At 32.2% G+C, this 22727-nt stretch overlaps 2 protein-coding genes across 7 annotated transcripts in view; one reads left to right on the forward strand and one right to left on the reverse strand.

Annotated features, from left to right (window-relative positions):
* The window catches only part of LOC127724368 (fibrinogen-like protein A), a 432225-nt gene that overhangs the window by 184785 nt on the left and 224713 nt on the right, over nucleotides 1-22727 (forward strand). The window lies entirely within an intron of this gene.
* LOC127724364 (feline leukemia virus subgroup C receptor-related protein 2-like) overlaps nucleotides 1-22727 on the reverse strand; it is a 227425-nt gene that overhangs the window by 10998 nt on the left and 193700 nt on the right. For 3 of the 6 annotated variants that reach the window (XM_052231307.1, XM_052231308.1, XM_052231303.1), the window contains exons 2-4: nucleotides 4103-4643; nucleotides 1936-2077; nucleotides 547-684 (exon numbers count right to left, since the gene is read on the reverse strand). In XM_052231307.1, coding sequence (XP_052087267.1) covers nucleotides 547-684; nucleotides 1936-2077; nucleotides 4103-4639 — 817 coding nt within the window. In that variant the 5' untranslated portion in view covers nucleotides 4640-4643. Of the gene's footprint in view, nucleotides 1-546; nucleotides 685-1935; nucleotides 2078-4102; nucleotides 4644-6660; nucleotides 6792-22727 lie in introns of those variants that run through there. The other 3 variants (XM_052231305.1, XM_052231304.1, XM_052231309.1) reach the window with 3 other exon arrangements.

Below are 22727 nucleotides of genomic sequence, written 5' to 3' on the forward strand. Positions count from 1 at the left end.
TTAAAAATATATTCACTAGTCGTTTTGAATTGAATATTTTGAAAAAAACGTGAAGATTGCTTTTGATAACGGCGTTCATTTTCATCTTGGTTGTGTATTCTTTCTCGCTTTTGATACAGCTTTCATTTAGTTTTGAAGCAGATTCTTAAAGTGTGTTTACGTGCAGAAGCTTTGTTATTTTTGCTAGACACCTTTATTTAATAAAAAAAAATATAATGCATTTGTTTACGACACAATATCCATACTTGCTTTTGACAAAATTGAATTGTTTTTCTTGTGTTATGTTGAGGCCTTTTATAGCTTGCTATGCGGTAAGGATTTTGCTCATTGAGGAAGGCCATACGATGACATACAGTTGATTACTTTTACGTCATTTGATCTCTGATGGAAAGTTATCTTTTTAGTATGCTTACCATATCTTATATTTTAATAATTTTTTTTGTGATATATTCTATCCAGTTGTTCGGAAGTAAAAGTAAAGCACCGGCGTGTAACCTTTAAGTTTGCTGTTCGAAGAGTGACAGAAAAACCAATTTGTTTACATACCATAAGTTAATACCAGTAGAAGAAATCCTCTGTTTTTTAATAATCTCAGCAGGGATTTACCGTAGTGTTGACTGGCAGCATTTCTTACTGCTAACAACTGGGCTCTACTTGGTGGTTGTGGGGGTTCTTTCTTAAAAACTACAAAAGAAATATATGTATAGTATACATCAACTGATTTAATTAGGGATGTATTTATAACTTTTTATACTGCTTAGGCATTTTTATTATGTTGAGTTTTTTTTCAGATTATTTATTAGTATATCTTTCTTTTTTATTTTCTTCAAAATTGTTTTTCAGGGGTTACCGTAGGATAAATTTCCTCATTGTTGATAATAACGACGTATAAATGCAACAGAGTCAATGTTATAGAAATCACGAGCATTTTCTGGAAATTCTGATTGATGAATCAAATAAAAAAAAAGATAATCCGTCATTGACATCGGCCTTAGCATGTTTATGCCTTACAGAAGATTCCACACGCTTTAATAAAGGAAGTCGCCGTTTTCCTTCGCAACTTAATTATAAAAAAAATACGCAGTTAATTTGTTGACGTCAGTTTATTTTCAGTCAAGTCAAGAACAAAGGTTACATCTGGATGCGTTATTATCTGCCCGTCCTATACTGTATTATATATTAACCTTATTTTTATTAATGCAATCATTCACTTACAACTATTTGGAATACACATTTGTGTATGTAATAGACGTAAAATAAAAGGCGCAATTATAAAACTTCGATTGTATTTAATTCAAATTGGATAATTTTTCAGACGGACACATGACCTTATTTCACCTGTCCTCGTAATAATATAAACGGTAACAATTTCACTGCACCAGATGCGCGTTTCGACAATTAATGTCTCTTCAGTGATGCTCGAGACCAAAAAATTGAAAATCCAAAACCTAATACAAACATTGAAGAGATGATCAACCAAAAGGACCTGGTGTATATCCAAAAGGAGTCAGAGCTTTGCACGAGGGAGATATATTCCTTAACTCAAATTGATTCCAAAATTTTATAACAGTAAATTTTAAGCAAAGCAATATCCGTGTTTTCATGCCAGTACCAAACGAAGTACTGGCTACTGGGCTGGTGATACCCTCGGGGACTAACAGCAGAGGTATCGACCAAGTGGTAGTAGTAATATAAACGATACCACTTTTACTGCATCAGATGCTCATTTAGACAATTAATGTCTCTTCACTGATGCTCGATACCAAAATATTTGAAAATCCAAAGCCTAATACAAACCTTGTAAATGTTCGACAATGGCATATCAACACACACAAACACATGTACAATTAAACAACAAATAACAATGGAGTGTATTTTCAGATGTGTTTAGAGACTGTGTAACAGTGACGGAAAATAATGTTTAGATATACTTACTAACTAAAACCAATAAAAAGAGAAGCGTTGTGACGCCAGCGCCAATATAAAACAAAGTATATAAACGGCTGCTGACCAGATCTATGTCGGGACTATATTTCACCAGTAGCGGAGGAAGTAAAAATCCTACAGCTGCACCAATCTACAAATATGGCAATGAAAAAAACAATAACCTGCTGTTTGACGTGTTATCGAATTTCAAATTTCCATGAGCAACACTACGGGTGCCTCAATTAGAGCAAGAATTGTTTACCATTTCAATATCAACTGAGATCATTCCCGCCTTTTTGTAGGGGTTCGCGGTGGTGATTAATCTTAAAATTAGTTTTCTATGTAGCATTTTATTCATTTTCTTGTCGTCGTTTTTCTTTTTTTTTTTGTCATTTGAAAGTCGGTCTCGTGAGATTTAATGTCTCTTCGGTATCTGTGGCCACTTTTGTTATTATTCTTTTAACATCCATCCATACTTATCATAATGTATATTGAAGCAATATACACTTTTTCATGCCAGGGCCTGTTATAGTTTACTTTATGGTATTGGTTTTACTCAATGCCGTAGGTATTTTCATCATGTTCATCCTTGTCACGTGGTCTTTTGCAGAGTTTTTTCATTGACAATCATAACACATCTCCTTGCTTTATATTTCTTGAATTCATTTTCTTTAGAATACGCTTTTTCATGAATTTCCATTCTTTGTGAGATAATACAGGTACAAATGTAATACCAACTCCAATATCCAATGGTAAAATTGTTAAATCAGTATTTTAAATACAAAATTGTAAATAGCATAACTGTCAAATCAAACAGTGCAGTGTTATACACGTATAATGGCAAGCCTTCACAGTCAAACATGAGAAATTTGCATATTAAAAAGTTCATGTACTTATACTCTTTAAGGAATGACTGTAGTAATATTTTTTCTGTCTTTGGAGAAGTAACATAAAAAATGTTGTGCACACTGAATAACCCGCGTAGCGCCTTATTTAAAAATGTGCACCACATTTTTTAGATTATTTCGAATAGACAGAAAAAATATTACAGTCATTCCTTATAAATTAATTGATTCTAAATTCCATTTTTAAGGAGTAAATCATGAAAAAAACGTTGATGACTTCACGGTCACAATACAAAATTATGTCTCTGAGCTGATAGACAAAAAAACTTTCCGCCGATCAGAAGACGTGTTACATCAAAAATTAAATTATTCAAAAATAGTTTGAATCACTGTCGATTGCTATACATACAATGTCAAATATTCCAATTTATGTACATTCAAGATCATAAGTAGGTTTTGAAAATGTGCATAAAGGGAGTGAAATAGACTGGCAACTAGTGAAAAAAAACTTACTATGCATGAGGGCAGAGATTTTGCCTTGCAACATGCCACCAACGTAATCACATCAGAGAGCTATTGCAAATATTCTTGAACATGCAGAAAGTATGGTGATATTCCTACACGAGATATTATAGATTTAACGTCCCAATTCCAATCGGACGTGACTGCGTAATTGAAAATCCTTCACAACAACTCTTTAAAATTGTGTTTACTGCCAGATGAAGCCAGGGCAATTTTTAAAAAAAATAGTAAGATTTGATGAGCAAGAAAAAGCGATAATGCGTGACGAATACATAGTATTACAAAATGACGACACTGCCTTTTAAGAAAAAACATATACATACTCTAAAGATATACCCTACAAAGAACTCGATTCGGATTTAGATGATAGAGAAGGCAGCGGTTTATTCTTCATCATTAGCACTTGCAGAGTAAGTCGTTTTTTAATGATAACACCATTAACCGATTTTTATACTAACCATGAGCATCACGACAGGTACCACAAGAGGAGATGATCAGTTTACCATTCCCGAACATTTTATATCATTAAGGATACACAAAACTTTAAAAGAGGTGACATAATAAACTTTAGTTTAGTTCTGTTCTTGCAAGCAGATACTCTCTACCAAAGATTTTCTGTAAAGATACACAAGCACCTGCAAATTGTATACTCTTATAGATATATTATCCCTAGTCTGTTGGCTTGGTGATGTTACGTGAATATTGAAAGTTCACGATAGGAAAAGTGAGGAAATGGTCTTTGTTGATTTGTTTCTCATGTAGGCCACTTGAACCCAGTACTTAATCCAAAACAATGTTAAATAATATACCTGGTTGCCAAATACACCTAAAGATGTTGCTGTTGATACTTGGTTTGGACCAAACCATATTGCTGCAAGTCTCGCAGGGATACCAAGTATAAAAACCTGAGCTACCGAACAAACAGACTGGCCGAACATCAATAACGCAAAACGATCGGGGCTAACACATGCTACTTTAATCCAAGCGCCAACTGCATTCAGGAAACTTCCGCAAATAATCACAACCCTAAGTCCTTTTTTGTCTAGAAGCCATGTTAATGGAAAGATTAGCGGTATATACGCTAGCATGTAGACCATAGATAGCCAATCTAGAGCAGTCTCCTGTTGAAATTTGTCCTCTGGCAAACTGGCATTGTAATAGTTGAGTAACACATCTCCTATTATGTTCAGATGTAACCATTGGAAGCTGTTGGTCAACGAAACAAATGAAAACAAAAAAAGTATAATCCAACGCCTTTTGTAGACTTGTGGTAGAATATTATCTTCGGTAACTTTCGATGTATCATCTTCGGTAACTTGCGTTGTCGGTTCCTCTTGGCCATCCATTGTACTGTAATTCAATTAGTCAGTAATTTATCATATGATAATAAGCGATTTCCTTTTTTTTTTTCATTTGCAGGGTGAAAAATAAATAAAATTGAGAATGGAAATGGGGAATGTGTCAAAGAGACAACAACCCGACCATAGAACAGACAACAGCAGAAGGTCACCAACAGGTCTTCAATGAACATACTAGTAATAAACTTTTACAACATACAGTCTAGATAGGCAAAAAAGGGATGTGTGAATGAAAACTGGTGTAACCCACCATAGTGTGTGTCTGTACTAAGTAAGGCTATCTGTACCATCATTATCATGATGGTGAGTTGTTTGTTCTCGATTGTCCATATGTACTTATGAGGAGTTGGGTGTTGTTGGTTTGTATGGATTGTTGTACTGTCCGATATTTTGTGGTGATTCCTTTTTCTTTTCTTTTCATGTAGTGTTTATATAGTATATAGGCGTCTGGTACCAGCACGTAATATACATGTTTTTTAATAACTGTACGCTCGAGACAAAGAGTTTAAGAAACCAAATGTATCAAATAGTCTGTTTGCCAATTCCGTTATCAATCCTGTAGCTTCGAATTCATTCGTACGAGCTGTTTGCCTTATGAGAGATATACATGAGGGTCTGGTTTTTTTTGGGGGGTGGGGGGGGGGGGGGGGGTGGGTTCGGTATTTCATTTTTGTATTCTTTTAATTTTTTGAGGCCATTTTTTCTCTACTCTATTCTTTATAATTTTACCCTGTTATTCAATATTCTTTATATTTCAGCATCCTATTATTCTCTCTTTCTCTTCTGTATTTTTTTATAACTTTTTTTTTATTCTCTATACTTGTTGCCTTTTATTCTACACTTATTACCGATTATTTGCAATTCTGGTGACCCCATCCAGATCCTCATACATTTTCATTGACAATTAGGAGCTAGCAGAAAAGCAATAATGTGCTTAACGTGTGCAATCTTTACGTTTTTCAAATTCATCACATGTAATCTTTTGTTAAGCTACCAATCGTGTTCTCATTAAAATGTTTAAACGCCTATACATCACGTTCAACTTATTACGCTTTGCATGGGCAAGCAGGCCATTTAATGTTAAGCTATATCATTGCATAATCTAGCATCTGAAAATTTAGTCAGAATGTATTATTAAAATCATGATCAATATTGAAAAGTTTGAGATTACATGTATACACTTCGACGGTAAAATCCTTGTAAAATTAAATCATCAAAAGCAGCTATCAGTAAATTATGATTGACAAGAAATTGAACTATAACTTTCAAATGCTCTTTTAAGTATTCTTTTTTAGCCAATAATAATTTTAGTAAGCACTTGATTCTGAAAACTAAGCATTATTTAGGTCAATTTCAAACCCGGACTCGGATATTCTGAAGTAAATATATTGTCCTTTAACCAAATTGTTCTTTTTCATGAAATATTTGTTTAATAGTTTCTCCTCTAAGATTGACGTTTGCCAATTTCATCTTTTTATACTTTGCTACTTGTATTTGTTGTAAACATACGACCTCAAGATGTCCTTCGTTTGTTTAATTTCAAATACTGAAGATTGGATAAACGACATCGGCGGTCTCGTGGTAGAGTACTCGCATCGACTTCCGGTGGTCGATCTGAGCACACGACTTTTAAGAGTAAGACATGTCAGCTCGTAAAATCAGAAGAAAAACTGTGTCTGAGAAAGTATGCCTCCCTGAGGACTATTACTTTTATATTTTCAAATCTTATTGAAATATCATTTGCATGCAATATTTCCCACTGGACTATTATTCGGTTGCATCATTACACAATTGGAAAGTTAGGAATTCTGCATTAATTACTAAAATATTTGTCTACTGACTAGCGTCCGGGTTTGTAATCAGCTGACGGTGTACTTGCCGTGAGCTTGCGGCCTGTTAATAAACAACACTTTTAGATAATAACGGTCTCGATTCATGACATCACATTTATTAGCGCTTTTACTACTTTGTGTACGTTGGCGCTTTTTTACTTATATTATATGCCTTACCTTTTCATTTTTATTTAACCGTCCTTATCATTTTCAAAATACACAAATACAAATGTCAGTTACATCTATTAGAATTATTCACCTACTTTTTAGTATGAAATGTCAAGCGTATAATTTGGTTGTATATTTGATGAATATTTACTTTAACAACCTTGAATGTTATGTTATTTGTGTCGTTTGACGACGTATCAATTCCTGTACAAACAAACGTTTATATAAAAGGCCACAATTTAAAAGAAAACAACTTGATACAGTATATGTTAAAATTTCTAATTATCTGAATTTACCATTGAAGTCAGAATTAATTTTCCGAAAATAATAAGAGTTCATCACATATGCAAGCTTATAAGCATGTCATTACTGTACTAAACATTGTGTTGTTTGACCATAACATATCTGTGTTGGTAAATGTTTTATCTACTTAGACATTTTTCTTTGATAAGATTTAGATAAATTCAATTATTGTATATAAATTTGACAGTCACATATTTAAATGACAGTTTACATTCAAGAAGGTGAAGAGAATTGAACATATATTGGTATGTCTGTTCATCGTTGGGTAAATTGACATTTTAAAAAATGTTCTTATGTAGTATTGCATAAAAATGATATTTTCTCTTTTCTAAAACGATTACAAATTGCGCCATGTTTTATTTCGTTAGTGAAAACATGGTTATAAACCTAAGGACAATGAGTAAGTAGTCCCTATCAAAACTTTTAAAAAGAGTCGGTTCTGCTATCATCCAAGAGACAGCCCTGATATTATCTATCAATCAGCATTTCCCTAACTGATGGCTTTTATATTAGTAGTGCATAATCAATTAAAATAATGGTCAAATAAATGTATGTCGGTGTGCTCAATTTTGAGATAAAACATTGGTCAAATGAAAATCGATGAAGGAACAAAGGAAAAGATCATTGATTTATAATATATAGCTTCAGGGAAAAGCCTGAGGAGTTAAATACTATTATCATAGTTAAGTTGTAAGCTGGTTCTCTCCCTTGCAATTTACGTGTATCTGAGTCACCCTTGTTAAACAGATGAAGAACAGGAACCAGTCTAGGTAAATTTGTAAACTCACGAAGCAAAACAAGAAATGATTGCAACAGGGTGCTCACGGTGCTGTTACGAAGTTCCCTGAACAAAGTCCCAATAAGTATAAGCCCCTAGGGACTCCTCTATTATTCATTCAATTCATCTTGCAGAAAATATGATGGTTAAGGGGTGGAGATATCAAAAAATTACAAGATATAAGAACATTCTCATATGACAGGGGTGGGGATGACCCCTTGGCTTTAATGTATTATTCGAATCATTTTGACATAAAAAATAAAAACAACAAAAACAGGAATATGTGTGGTCCAGGGTTGGGGATCTCGACAATTCACAAGATAATACAACATTATCAAATGGCAGGGGTGACCCCTGGGAACTAATCCCACAAATCATTCAAATCATTTTGACATGACAAACAAGAATTGGTTTAAGGATGGGGCTCTCGCCGGACCATTTACTAAATACTAGAACATTTTCAAATGACAGGTGCTGGTGGTGACCCTAAGGAACTAGCCATGTATTTCATTTAATTTATTTAATCATGTTGAACATTTTCTATTCTTTAGACTGTCCATTTTGTTTTTATTTTTGTGTGTAAATTGAAATTCAATTTAAATTTTTGTGTGAATTGAAAATTAATGTTCAAGGTCAAAGGTCAAGGTAATAAGTGATTATTGACCTTTTAACCTTGAAGTAGTCCATATGGTCCAATGATCATTACTGAAGACCCCATGTGTCTACTATCACTAACTTTTTTCACATTTGAAAATAAGATTCTAAAAAATCTCGCAGGGTTCTATATTAAAGCCCCTAAAAGTACCCCCTAAATATACCCCAATGCACAAACAAAACCTGATCGCACCATTAGACATGTTTTCAGTTATAGGAACACAAGAAAAGTGTAGTTGTCTTACGGTCACCTAAATGCTGACCTTTAAGTGCGTATTAGATACGTATTGCAAAAAGAGGGGGAGTATACAAAGGGGCAACCAAAAGTCACAAGTCAATGTTTATTGTTTGTTCTTATGCTGTGCTGTTACATATACAATATTCGCACAGTGTATGAAATATAAAATTTATTTTACGAGCTTTAGAAACAGAGAGAAAAGCGAGGCTTGCCGAGCTTTTTTCTGTTTCGTAGCAACTACAAATACATTTTATATTTTCCTACACTGTACGAATATTGTTTTTATTTAATTTATATTGAACTTAAGGTTGATGACCCCTTCTGTAGGCCTGTGTATTCTGTATTTTCAAAGTGCAACAATATCAAAACAGTGAAAATACAGAATAAAAGTGACTTGCCATTTTGTACATATATCAAAAGGAAACTGTTAAATATTGAGTCACTAAAGTCGAGAGCACCCTCTATCTTATAAGCACCGAATTGTCAAATATAGAAGTGCAAGGGGAAAGGCTGCGGATTTTTTATATAAGATTTCCTTCCATATGTTTAGCATTGAAACAACAAAAGGGTACATTAACCTTAAACGTAGAGTTTTTTCTATCCAAAAAAAATTTAATAATAAAGCACCTTTTTGTCTTGTATTCTCTTCATTGGTGCATTGTACACATTTCTAAATGAATTTTTTTTTAAATATCAAATCATAATCCTATGCTACTAAATTATTCCCAATTTGTTTTCTCATGTTCATATCTGCCCTGATTATGTATACAACAAGTTTAGACTTTTTGTCAGATATTTGGAATCCTCTAGTTTTATCCATGTAATGCCAATAAAAAAAATTGTCTGCTAACTCATAATTTTCTTTTCATAAGTTTATTATATACTGTTTAAAAAGCCATGTTTGAAAATCTTATAAAATCCTTGTTATTCTTTCATAGTTCTTGAAAAGAAAAAGTTGTCAATGTTAAATGTATGAAAAATCTAGAGAGAATTATTTCCCGCCAAATTTTCAATTGCTTATATTACAAAAACAAGGACACTGACCCCTCATTTTGTTCTGCTTTTTAAGTTCCGTTATTTATATACTATCAATTTATAACAGTTTTTTAAAAAGCTTGTTATTTTGAAACAGAGGAGCAAACGTCCTTAATATCTGCCCTGATTATGTATATAACATGCATGTGATATTTTGTCGCTAGTTCTTATACTACGCAGACACTAATAAATCATTATGTGAATCCTATAATTTTACAAACAATTATTTTGGTATCCGTTATCTATAAAAGTATATTTAGCCTAGATTCTTTGATGAGTTTTTTTGGCATGACAGATAGATTTAAGATATATTTTACTTCATAAGTTGAAGCCTGGTAAAAATAATATACAAATTGAAAGTAAATCAACATTTGTAAATTTAAAACTGTTTTCAGATAGTTCCTTCAGTTCCCTCACTCTAAATTTAATTGAATGATGTTGAATTGTCGTTTCGAAGTATGTATGAAGAAGATATATACCAGTCAAATTTGGTTTTATTTTTTTGCTGACAAGTACATTAATCGTGAAGAAGTTTCATAAATTGATAAACAAGTTTTTAATGGTTTAAAATTCAAAATCTATAGAGTTTTCATATTAAAAACCATTAAAATTGGATCATTGTAATAAATGCACCGTATCAAATGCATATATGAAATGTAATTTTAAATTACATCGAAAAATGTGACGCAAACACATGCCACAATATTACATAACTCATCTAACTAAAATAAGATGAAAGGAATGCTTTCTATTATGGAAAGCCAACGGGGTCAAAATTCTTGTTTCGTAACTTGTCAATTTGTAACTTGTCTCTTTGTAATTTCAAAATTCTTACTTCGTAAATTGTCAATTTGTAACTTGTATCTTTGTAATTTGAAAATTCGTAATTCATAAATTGTTAAATTGTAAGTTGTAACTGTGTGATTTCAAAATTCTTTATTGGTAAATTGTCAACTTGTATATTGATGTTTTGTAACTTGTCGATTCGTAAATTGTCAATTTGTATATTTTTGTTTTGTAACTTGTCGATTTTTATATTGATGTTTTGTAACTTGTCGATTCGTTAAATGTTGATTTGTAAATTGTCAATTTGTATGTTGATGTTTTGTACATTTGTAACTTGTCGATTCGTTATATGTCGATTTGTTAATTGTCTTTCTGATAGTTGTATTATGCTAACGATCATTATGACGACAGATGGCGCTCGGTTTCCTCTTCGGTGTATAAGCCTCCTATAAGTAGGAGCACTTCCATGTGGAGTATATACCTAAGTAATTTTATAAATCAATTATGTACAGCATATACAAATAAAAGAACATTGTTTGGTTTATATGGCATATATACCAGGGACTCGGTGTTATAAAGAGGTGACCTCGAAAAAACATGTATTTCTACCGGACTGGTCACCACACCTGGGAGGGGTGTGTCACTTCCTGTATTTAGGTATATACTGATGTGTCGCTGGAATGGGCTCACTTATCAACTTCCCAAATATATTACTGTCACTTGGCAGGAAATTTCTTCTTAATATTTGACCTGGTCAAAATTAGACTAAATACATGAAATAAAAGACTGAGCTGGAAAGTTCATTTTATATTGTTCGGGGCCGCAAATTTTGGACTAAATGTATGATGGGAGAAATGGGTTGACACCATGGCCATAATAATAAAGATATTGGAAAAGAATGTAATTTATATCTAATGATTTTTGAATACAAAAAGCGATGAAATTGATGAAAAATCTTTATTTATTTGGCTCTTGAGTAATGAAGATAAAATGTTTTATATCATGTACTTTTCAAAACAAATTGAATGAAGTGTTATTTTAAATGAGTCACTTAATTAATGTATACTATATATTAAAACTGATTAGATATGTAATATTTTGTAATACAATCTAAAGGAACCAAAAAACTTATCAAGGACCTAAAATGGACTACCCATATTTTTATCGTAGCCAAGAATGCAAACTCAACCGTGACTAGGATTCCTGATAAGGAATTTGAGATATTGCCAACCAGCCGAATGCAAGAAAACAGCATATATTTCACTTGTCAATATTGGAGTATGAAACAATAGTACATGGGACCCCTCCACATCTACGAACATCAACAGGCTCGAAAGAATACAGCGACAAGCTGCGAGATTTATAACGAGGAGGCTACAAATCCAGAGAAGATGGTTGCGTCTCAAACACGCTCTTCAAAGACAAACAGACAAAACGCGTAAGCCATAAGCGAATATTTCTGTACGAGGTGGTTGAGGGGCTGGTTCTTGCTATAGAACCTGACAAATTAAAAAAAAAGAAGAAAAAGCTCGTCCAAAAAGAACAATTGCTGCCTAGGGATTTGACAATTATCAGTCAATAAATATTGTAGAAAAACAGATCAAGAACTACACAAAGTGTTTTGAGATTTTAACGATCAAAATCCCATATTTCAACTCATTTTTCTTAAAAACGGTAATCAAGTGGTACCTCCTTGAAGACACTGTATTGCGCACACCGAGCGTTGACAGCTTCAGATACTGCTCTCGGCACCGTCAATAACTTCTTAGCTTCTTGACCAGAAAAGTTTAGTAGGCATGTACAAATGAATGTTAATATATATATATATAACATTAAACACGTCTAAATTGAAAACAACGTCCAAACCTATGATTGCGTTGGATAAAAACCGCAATTTTATACGTGTGCATGTAAAACATATTTCGTTGTAAAGGGTCTAAATACAGCACAAACAACATTATATAAAATTATATATATATGTCACCCTTCCCCCTGAGATCTCAGTCAGAATCAAAATAGTCCGATAATAGCATTTTAGGATTAATAGAAACCGTTTATTACCTGGATTTTCACGTACTGGTGTAGCCTTTTATAGCCGACTATATGGATTGGATCTTTCTCATTGTTTCCTATAATTGATTACATCGACTGTATTTGAAATTTGTTGGATAATTGTCTCATTGACAACGATACTGTTTATTACCACATCTTCTTATATCTATTTACCCGAATAATTAAGTCGCTATGTTCCGCTCATCTACGACTATTTCATTAACCTCGATTACGTGAAGGGAATGAACTATTAAGTTGGGTTGTATTTTTCATATAGTTTCCGTTCTCGAACGATACGCCACCTGTCGTCTTCAGAAAACAAAATAAAACTGGTTTCTGTATATATGCCATATAAAAATAAAAATGTTATTATTTTATTTGTGTTCTTTAAGATGCATTTGCTGTACATAATTGATTTAAATTACTTGGGTATATATTCCATATGGAGGTGCTCCTACTTACAGAAGACTGATTTACCGAAGAAGAAACCGAGTGCCATCTGTCGTCATAATGATCGTTAGCATAATACAACAATGACAGTTTACAAATCGACATTTAACGAATCGACAAGTTACAAAACATCAATATATACAAATTGACAATTTACGAATCGACATTTAACGAAACGACAAGTTACAAAACATCAATATATAAATTGACAATTTACAAATCGACATTTAACGAATCGACAAGTTACAAAACAACAATATACAAATTGACAATTTACGAATCGACAAGTTACAAAACATCAATATACAAATTATCAATTTACCAATAAAGAATTTTGAAATCACACAGTTACAACTTACAAATTAACAATTTACGAAGTACGAATTTTGAAATTACAAAGATACAAGTTACAAATTGACAATTTACGAAGTAAGAATTTTGAAATTACAAAGATACAAGTTACAAATTGACAAGTTACGTAATACGAATTTTGACCCTGTTGGCTTTCCATATTCTATATGCCGTCATCAATTATTAAGAAATCTATTTTAGCATTTATTTGTGTATGCCGTCTGCTGTAATGAATGTACAACTATGAAGGTTATATGATATAAACTCCTTTGTAACTAACCGTATTATTAATTGTAATCAAGCTAAGTGAATGTATTTTTCATGCATTTTTATTCACTTCTTAGTTTGTTCGATCAATTATACCGTGTGCTTTATGTCACTTGTCTGTAAGTTTTTATTGCCCCCTCGCGCGACGCGTTGCGGGGGTATAGAAATACCGGGCGTCCGTCCGTCCTTTCTGCCTTCCGGTCTTGTCTTGTTATCGCTCTCATATGTACAATTCTTGCCAGATTTTTATAAAACTGATATCATTGATTTATATCAGCAATGTCTCGGACGAGTTCTAAAATCAGTGCCGCTCAACTATTTTTTTAAGAGGTATGGAAACACGAATCACATGGAAAATTGCAGTGTTAGCGCTCTCATGTTCTAAATTCTTGCTAGATTGTTATGAAACTTATATTGTAGGTTTATAACAGCTATGTCTCGGAGGAGTTCGAAAATCAGTGCCGATCAATCATTTTTAAAAGATTTATGCCCCATAGAAATATTAATTATATGGAAAATTGCATTGTGAGCGCTCTCACTTGTACAATTTTTATCAAATCCTTATCAAAGGTTTATAACAGCAATGTCTCGGACAATTTCGAAAATAAGTGCCGATCAATTATTTTTAATGAAATGGAAATATTAGATATATTGAATATATCGGAAATTGCTCTGAAGTCTTCAACTCTCTAAGATACTTTTTAAAAGTTTTAAAAAACAAAAAAAAATGTTTTGTTATTGCCCTTGGACAGATCGAATATGTACAACGCGGGGGAATTGGAACTCTGTTGCTTTTATTTATGTTGTTTTATTTGTTTCACATAGTAGTGTATATTTTTGTATGATGTCCTCTTTTGTGTCGGAGGTAAATTAAGCATTGTCTTGTCTTGTCAAAGAAGGACAAAATTCTGGAAAATTATACAAACGAAACGGCTTACAACATCCACACACACTATACAGAAAATGAAACAGAAGACTGAGCAATACGAACCCATCGAAACCAGCGGGAGATAATTCGGGTATCCCAGAACGGTTTACAGTTACTGTGTACAGCCACCTGTCGTTTTGTGCAAGCAAAAACCCTTTGATAAGTGAAACTTGATAAGCCCAAAATATACAGTCCCTTTCATTTCTCCCTACCTATCCTTAATATTCATGCCTATCCTAACACATTTGATGGTCTTTTCTGGTAAAGAACTTTAAAACTCCAGAACATTTTCCTGTATATATTAAAAAAGAAGATGTGGTATGATTGCCAATGAGACAACTCTTCACAAGAGACCAAATGACACAGAAATTAACAACTATAGGTCATCGTACGGCCTTCAACAATGAGCATGTATAGTCTGCTATACCTTACCTACCTTATTTTTCAGCAAGGAGGCAAGACACAAGTATAAATATTTATTGGCCTAATGTTAGAAACGAGGCAAGGAGGACGTGGTACTACTGAACCCAAGATAAAAAAGAAGAAGTTATCTTTAAGGAATAGGTTTGGTCGTCAATATAACTTGTTTGACCGTTATAGGACATGCTGTCAAATATGACCATGTTTATTTTTCCCATTCTTCATGTTCTCGTTCACGATTGAATGACAACAACGGATGCAAATACCGGAGCAGGAACTGCTTCCCATTCCGTTGCGTTGCACCTGCGTTAAATCCCCAGTGGTTTAAAGTGGATTCCATGCGACCCAATCTTAATCTCCATTTTTTTTAAAGTTTATTGTTGACCTATCAATATTTGCATAGTTTTTGTCTAACCTACATCTTATACCCCCACTACCCCTAGTGGCTTTTTCTAGTGTTCCATAGTTTATAATAGAGAAAATTATAATCATTATAGCAATGACAAATCACCTTAAACATGTTAAAGTTTACAATGAATTGAAAAAGAAAATGTTTCCGTATAAATTGTTTTTGATTGTGTACAGCTTGAAAAATTGACAAATATATATTAAACATTCATGCTTTTACAGGCTGGAAATTTTAAGAGTCATAAATAAATAATTCAACGAATATATAACATGATAAAATTATTACTTTTACTCTTATAAGCAGTAAATGCAGATTAAGGTTGTGTAAAATGTAATGTAAAAGCAGAAAGTGTTCTGTTCTGAATTGTTGCATGATTCAATTACCTAAAAGGAGGGCACTGTCTGTTTACGTGTATTTATTTTGAGGATGTATTCTTCTGACGTTACAGTCTGGTTGAAATCTCGTTCTGGAATTATTTCCAAAACATGTGATACAAGTGGAAAACATCAATGAATTTAAAAAATGTCATAATCAAACTTAACTCTGTGAAAAAATTGTGTATTTACAATGAGTAGTTTTTTAGTAATCAATTTTTCAAATTTTATTACCAATCAAGTCATTCTTTTTAGCGAACATTTTGAGAAAATGGGTGAGGGGTACAAGAAATGATTTTAACGGAAACTTGTACATCCCATATTACTTTTTTCTTTTCAAATTTCTTAGATTTGTATTTTTTCAATCATTTATAACTTACAAAGAAGTTGAAATAATATGCATTTTGTTCTTAAAAAATAAACAGACAAAATTACAAATTTACAAAATTGACAGCATGGTTTATTTGACACAAAAAAACATTAAAATATCATAAAATTTTCTTATATTAATACCTACCTATAGTTTTTTTAAGTTAAATTTGTTCAGATTGGTCCACTTCATCTTTATTGAAAGTATAAAAAAAGTTTAATTGTGGAACTGTGATTTTTTTCACGATAATAGCCCATAAATAGGTAAAAATTGATGAAAAATGGGAAAATCATCAAAATTGGGTACTTTCAACGGGCTGTAACAAAAAAAAAGTGCACCAACATATGATTTTTTCTTCACCAATCATTTTTTTACAGTCATATAAACACAAAAATCAGGTTAAGAAAAAAAGTTTAATTATTCTAGAAATGTTTGGCTCCTCAGAGGTGTACATCCTTAAAACAGACATTTCTAAAATTCCCCGTTGATGAATTCAGACGTTATTTCTAAATTTCCAACTCTCTCAGGCAAAGTTGACCTTTGATGATTTTGGTTATACAGTTGGTTACATTTCTACGTATTTATACATCCCTTGCTTTCAATGTTAAGATTTGAGCGTTCCTGATGCAAGTAAATTTAAAATTTATAAAAACGCTTCGGATGCACAACATTTACTACACTTTTAAATGGTATAAAATGCAAATAAAAAAGACATATTCATTTCCTTTGATGTCTTTAAATTTCAGACACAGACTCAACTATAAATTTCTTGAATGATTACTTAAATTACAGTTATGTATACTTCTGAAATAAAGTATTTTATATGGAAAAGGTGTCTCATCGACAATTATGCATCATATCCTTTTTATATACTTAAAGAGACACTAGCTACGAGATATATAAAAAATCTAAAAGATTATTTTTTTGTTCAATCATTAATGAAACTGAAATAGTGAAATAATAATTCGCTTTTAGCAGCCAGTCTGGTTCAATTTTGTCAAAATAAGCTAAGAAGCAAGTGAATAATTCGACCTCATTGAATCCGTATTCATGCGAACTTCAATTTTACCCCTTTGCAAGAAATGGATAACGCATGAATTGTGCGTGTTAAGTTATTTAAAGGATAAGAATGTCAACAATGAAAGTGAAACGAAGGTAAATAATTTGATTGACTGATTCGATCCACAAAAATATTATATACAGGTAAAAACGATGACTAACATATATTTTTAATCTATAGTATGAAAATAAACAGACCTAGAAAAATTCAATTGCATGAGTTCAAAATTTATTTATATCTATATTTATGTTTATATCGCTTATATGACCATCGGAGGTCTTCGGAGGTCAACTCGATAATTAATTAGATGGCGTCTAGACTAAAATACACACGAACCGAAGCTATATATTATCGAGCCATGCCCTGTAAATTGTTTATTTTAGACTTTTTATAATCTGGATAAATGTTTTACATTGTTATGAATCAAATATGAGAATTTGAGTCAAATCGGTGAACACGAATTTGACAGCTAGTGTCCCTTTAATCACCAATACATGTAGGTCAAGGCAAATAAACAGCAATGTTGACATAAAAGAGAGGATAGTATCATGTGGGCTGCATGTTTATGGATATTGAATACTTCGTTTTCTATTACAAATTTTTCACAAACTGTCATTTTGGATTACAAATATTAAATTATATTACAAAATAAAAGGATAAAAGACGAATTCATTTTAAAATTGGATTTCAATACTTATTTGACATTCCCATTAATTTAAACAAACGAACAAGCTTACAAATATAAGGTACGTGTTTTGCATTTGTAAAAGAAAAAAAAAACAGCAGTAAATTTTGGTTTCATATCTGTATAATTTCCAATCATACCTTTATCTTCTTACTTTTGTATAATTTGTATAAAAATTAATGAAAAACATTGATATTTTATCTCTGCGAAGATTTCATATAATACATGTATGTTTGTTTTTAGTAGTGATTTAAATATGTTAGTGCATGTATATCAGATGCATTTAAACAATTTTCGAGGAAACTACAGACAAACGTTTGGCGAACAGTTTACTCATGTTTAATTGACGTGTTCGTCATAAAAGGGAACTTAAATCTCAAATTGGAAAAGAAACACGAATACTATTGTGTCTATGTATCTTATTAATTTTATCTAACTTTTATCGTATTTCATTTATTTATTTGTTTATTTGTTCGGTTTTCTGTTTTACTTTATACGCATTTGTCTATTTTCTTTTTCTTTTTTCTATATTACTTTAAACAAAATATTCTATAATTTCGTTTTTGTCGAGCCTGCGACTTTTGTCGCAGAAAGCTCGACATAGGGATATTGATCCGGCGGCGGCGGCGGCGGCGTCTACGGCGGCGGCGGCGTTAGCTAACTTCTTAAAAGCTTTATATTTTAGAAGGTAGAAGATCTGGATGCTTCATACTTTGTATATGGATGCCTCATGTTACGAAGTTTCCGTCAGTCACATGTCCAATGTCCTTGACGTCATTTTCATGGTTCAGTGACTACTAAAAAAAAAAAGTTAAGATTTTTTGTATTGTTAAATTCTCTCTTATTATAAGTAATAGGATAACTATATTTGGTATGTGCGTACCTTGCAAGGTCCTCATGCCCATCAGACAGTTTTCACTTGACCTCGACCTCATTTCATTGATCAGTGAACAAGGTTAAGTTTTGGTGGTCAAGTCCATATCTCAGATACTATAAGCAATAGGTCTAGTCTATTCGGTGTATGGAAGGACTGTAAGGTGTACATATCCAACTGGCAGGTGTCATCTGACCTTGACCTCATTTTCATGGTTCAGTGGTCAAAGTTAAGTTTTTGATTTTTTGTCTTTTTTTCTAATACTATATATGCAATAGTTCAACTATATTTGGTGTATGGAAATATTTTATGATCTATATGTCAGTCACGCAGGTTTTATTTGACCTTGACCTCATTTTCAAGGTTCATTGCTCAGTGTTAAGTTTTTGTGTTTTGGTCTGTTTTTATTAAACTATAAGCAATAGGTCAACTATATTTGTTGTATGGAAGATTTGTTAGCTGTACATGCCTGCCTTGCATGGTTTTTCTGACCTTGACCTCATTTTCATGGTTCATTGGTCAATGTTTAGTTTACTTGGTTAATGTTAAGTTTATGTGGCAGTTGTAAAAAAGCTTTATATTTAGGACTATCAACATAATATCAATGATTTGTAAAGAAGGCGAGACATTTCAGCGTGTGCACTCTTGTTACTTTAATTTTCATGTTTAAACATTTAGTGTTGTTCGTTTTATGTTTAGATTCCTATTATTATTGTTTTCAGGTTTTTGACCTCCAGAATTGTTGAATATATAAGTCCGTGCCAACATTTACGAAATAATACTACACGGCATAATGTTTCATAACGTTAGATTGTATTATGTGAGGTTAACAATTGTTGTCCATTCGTTTGATGTGTTTGATCTTTTGATTTTGCCATTTGATTAGGGACTTTCCTTTTTGAATTTTCCTCGGAGTTCAGTATTTTTGTGATTTTACTTTTTATGTTATAAGTTGGGTATAAAAACATTTCTAATAAAATGTAATCCTAATATTTCACCTGCAATAAACATCCTCTTAAGTGCCCATCGACTAGCACATGTATAGTTGTCTTTCAATAACATATTACCAATAGTTTTGATAATAATAACGGAAATATAAGATTTATATTTTCTCACTGCTTAAGCATTACTGTATACACATAAACATAATTTTGATCGAATATTGGAAAGAAATATAACAGAACTAAGACATCCAAGACTAAATTTTTTTATTATTAATTCCTTCGTATTGAAAATATGACTTACAGAGGAAAAGGCTAGTTAACTACCCGTGTTCTAAACCACGACCAAAGAACTGCTTTTTAATTTACGTCATTGACAGACTGTTCTAGCTTACAACATATAATGATAGGTCTACTCTAGAATAGATTATGACAGTTATATTCGAGAACAGATTTGGACAATTCTACCCTGGAACGGATCCTGACAATCTTACCAAAGTACATTTTTTTCGAAATCTTCCCTGGGAATAATTCTGACAGTTTTTTTATTCAAGCATTACTGATGAGTCTTTTGTAGACGAAACGCGAGTCTGGTTTACAAAATTTTAATCTTGGTATCTATAATAATGAGTTTATCGAGAACTGGTCTACAACTGTTTTGAACAATTCTATGACAGATTATTCTAAAAGTTTTGAAGAGAGGTCAGAACCGAACCCCACTGTAGTTACATGTATTATGGAATTTTATGCGACTGTCATACAAGTGAGAGGTTTAGCTAGCTATAAAACCAGGTTTAATCCACTATTTTCTACATAAGGAAATGTCTGTACCAAGTCAGGAATATGACAGTTGTTTTCTATTTGATTGATGTGTTTAAGCTTTTGATTTTGACATTTGATAAGGGACTTTCCGATTTGAATTTTCCTTAGAGTTTGGTACTTTTGTTATTTTACTTTATACTAATCAGTTTACACCAAAACAAAAAAGCAAACTGCATGAACGATCTACAGATACATGCATACTATCTTATATTACGTAATTGTATAACAAAAAAGACTTACTGGAACTTATTAGAAATATTGGCAGTATGTTATTACGACTGATGACGACAGCATTAAGGCATTCTGTCATTTTTCCAGGTGGTCTACAGAAATATTCAAGTTGGAATTAGAGTTATGACGTTGTTGTTCAAATTCTTTGTATATTTAGTGTTTATCAATCGGTAATCGAGATAAATTGTGTTGTTGTTCAATTTCTGAAGTATAGCAGTATTGTAACCGACACTACATGTGTTATTTAATTGTAATAAAATGGGAAATAACGGACTTAAAATTAACGGTATGGAGAAAATAATTGGATTACAAATTATTTTATTCAGGATTGTTTATGTTGCTGGTACCCCCTGTTTGAAGTCCAGTTCAGCATGCCAAGAAATAAGAATGCCACTAGTGTCAAACGAACTTAAAGCCCCACTCGTAGCGGAACTGGATATAACCTCAATGAACAAACAGTTAAAATCCTACATAAGTGAGGACATTCAATTAACATTTTCCAAGGATATTAAAGACATGGCAAAAAATGAACAAACCAATTTAAAGACTACAATGTTGAAGGATTACTCGTCCAAAATGAAGGAGACAAAGGAAGGATATGACATGAAAATATCAGATATAATTCAAAATCTCCAAGCCAACGAAAGAAAAGTTCAAGAAGAAATGTCTGAAGTTTATAAAAATTTAAATGCATCTGAAGCAAACTTTAATAAGAAAATGACAGATTTGTTGAGCGGATTGGAACAAAAACAAGAAAGCCTAAAACTAGCAATGTTATCGGAGCATTTATCCAAGCTCCAAGTATCACATGGCACCAACAACAAACAAATAATTGAACTTGCAAATGATTTGAAAACTCAATTTGCAAATTTATCACGAAATATTAAAGATGAATTGCAAACTCAAAAAAAGGATTTGGAAGTATGGAAAACCAATTTGATTGAAAAACTGAATGGTAAGGTCATTTGAAATATTAGTCATCATAAATTACATAAATAGGAATACAGGGAACGAAAACATATTTGACAGAACACCAGACCATACAAACGATCAGTAATCGACTCCTACAAAAAAAAAGACTAATAGAAAAATGAAAACGAACGACACACAGTCCAAATAGTCTTACTTGGTACAGGTAAATACATGTATATTTAAATCGAAACAGGTTTTACGTGCCAATGACTTTTGAAGTGAAAGGCAAGGTATAATAATAATATAAACGGTGCTAATTGTCTGTATCAGATAAGCATTTTGACGTAAAAGACTGATCTAAGTGCATATATTGTATCCATTTTAATTGCGAATCAGTTTGAAAGCATATCGTAATAAATCAACTGAACTGAAATTAAAACAAAATCTTATGATTGAACATTGATTTTAGTTTGATCAACGTCTAATGCAAACATTCGAACCAAAAACAGAAAGAGAATTATTTGAACAAACAAATTAGTAGAATTTACAGAGCAGTTAAAACCGAGTCGTATAATCCTAATTCTAATCCTCGAATACAAAGAAAGGCTGGCTGTCACCAAACAGGAGCGTCGACTTTATATCGGTAACCTCTTAGATTACTTGGAGGAAATTTATTTAATAGTAATGGAACACCCGGTGCGAGTTAAAGCGCACACCTACTACCTATATAAACGTCTGTTGACAAAGGTTTTTCAATAAAATATAAAGCGTGTCGATAGAGACAGTTCATTTGAAATTTTTGCTGGTATAAGAGATAAATATTTTCATAGGTAGGCAATTACTATATATACTGAATATTAAAGAAGATGGTGATTATACGGAAGTGATCCCTGAAGTCAACGACAAAAAAAATCTGAAAAAAAAAAATGGATTTTAAAACCGTGATTTTTGCCATTCATACATTGTTTAGTTTGCAAAATAAATGTTTACGTTCTATCGCATTCAATTGGTTTTACAAACAATTCATTTTAAGATCAATATGACTTATTTTCAATAGTTTAGAGTGTTGGCACTATATATTATGATTTTTATATACGGTACTTTTATATTTACATGCAATAATTCTGGAGAACGAA

This window comes from Mytilus californianus, unplaced genomic scaffold (genome assembly GCF_021869535.1).
Source record: "Mytilus californianus isolate M0D057914Y unplaced genomic scaffold, xbMytCali1.0.p SCAF_14, whole genome shotgun sequence".
Lineage (NCBI taxonomy): Eukaryota > Metazoa > Mollusca > Bivalvia > Mytilida > Mytilidae > Mytilus > Mytilus californianus.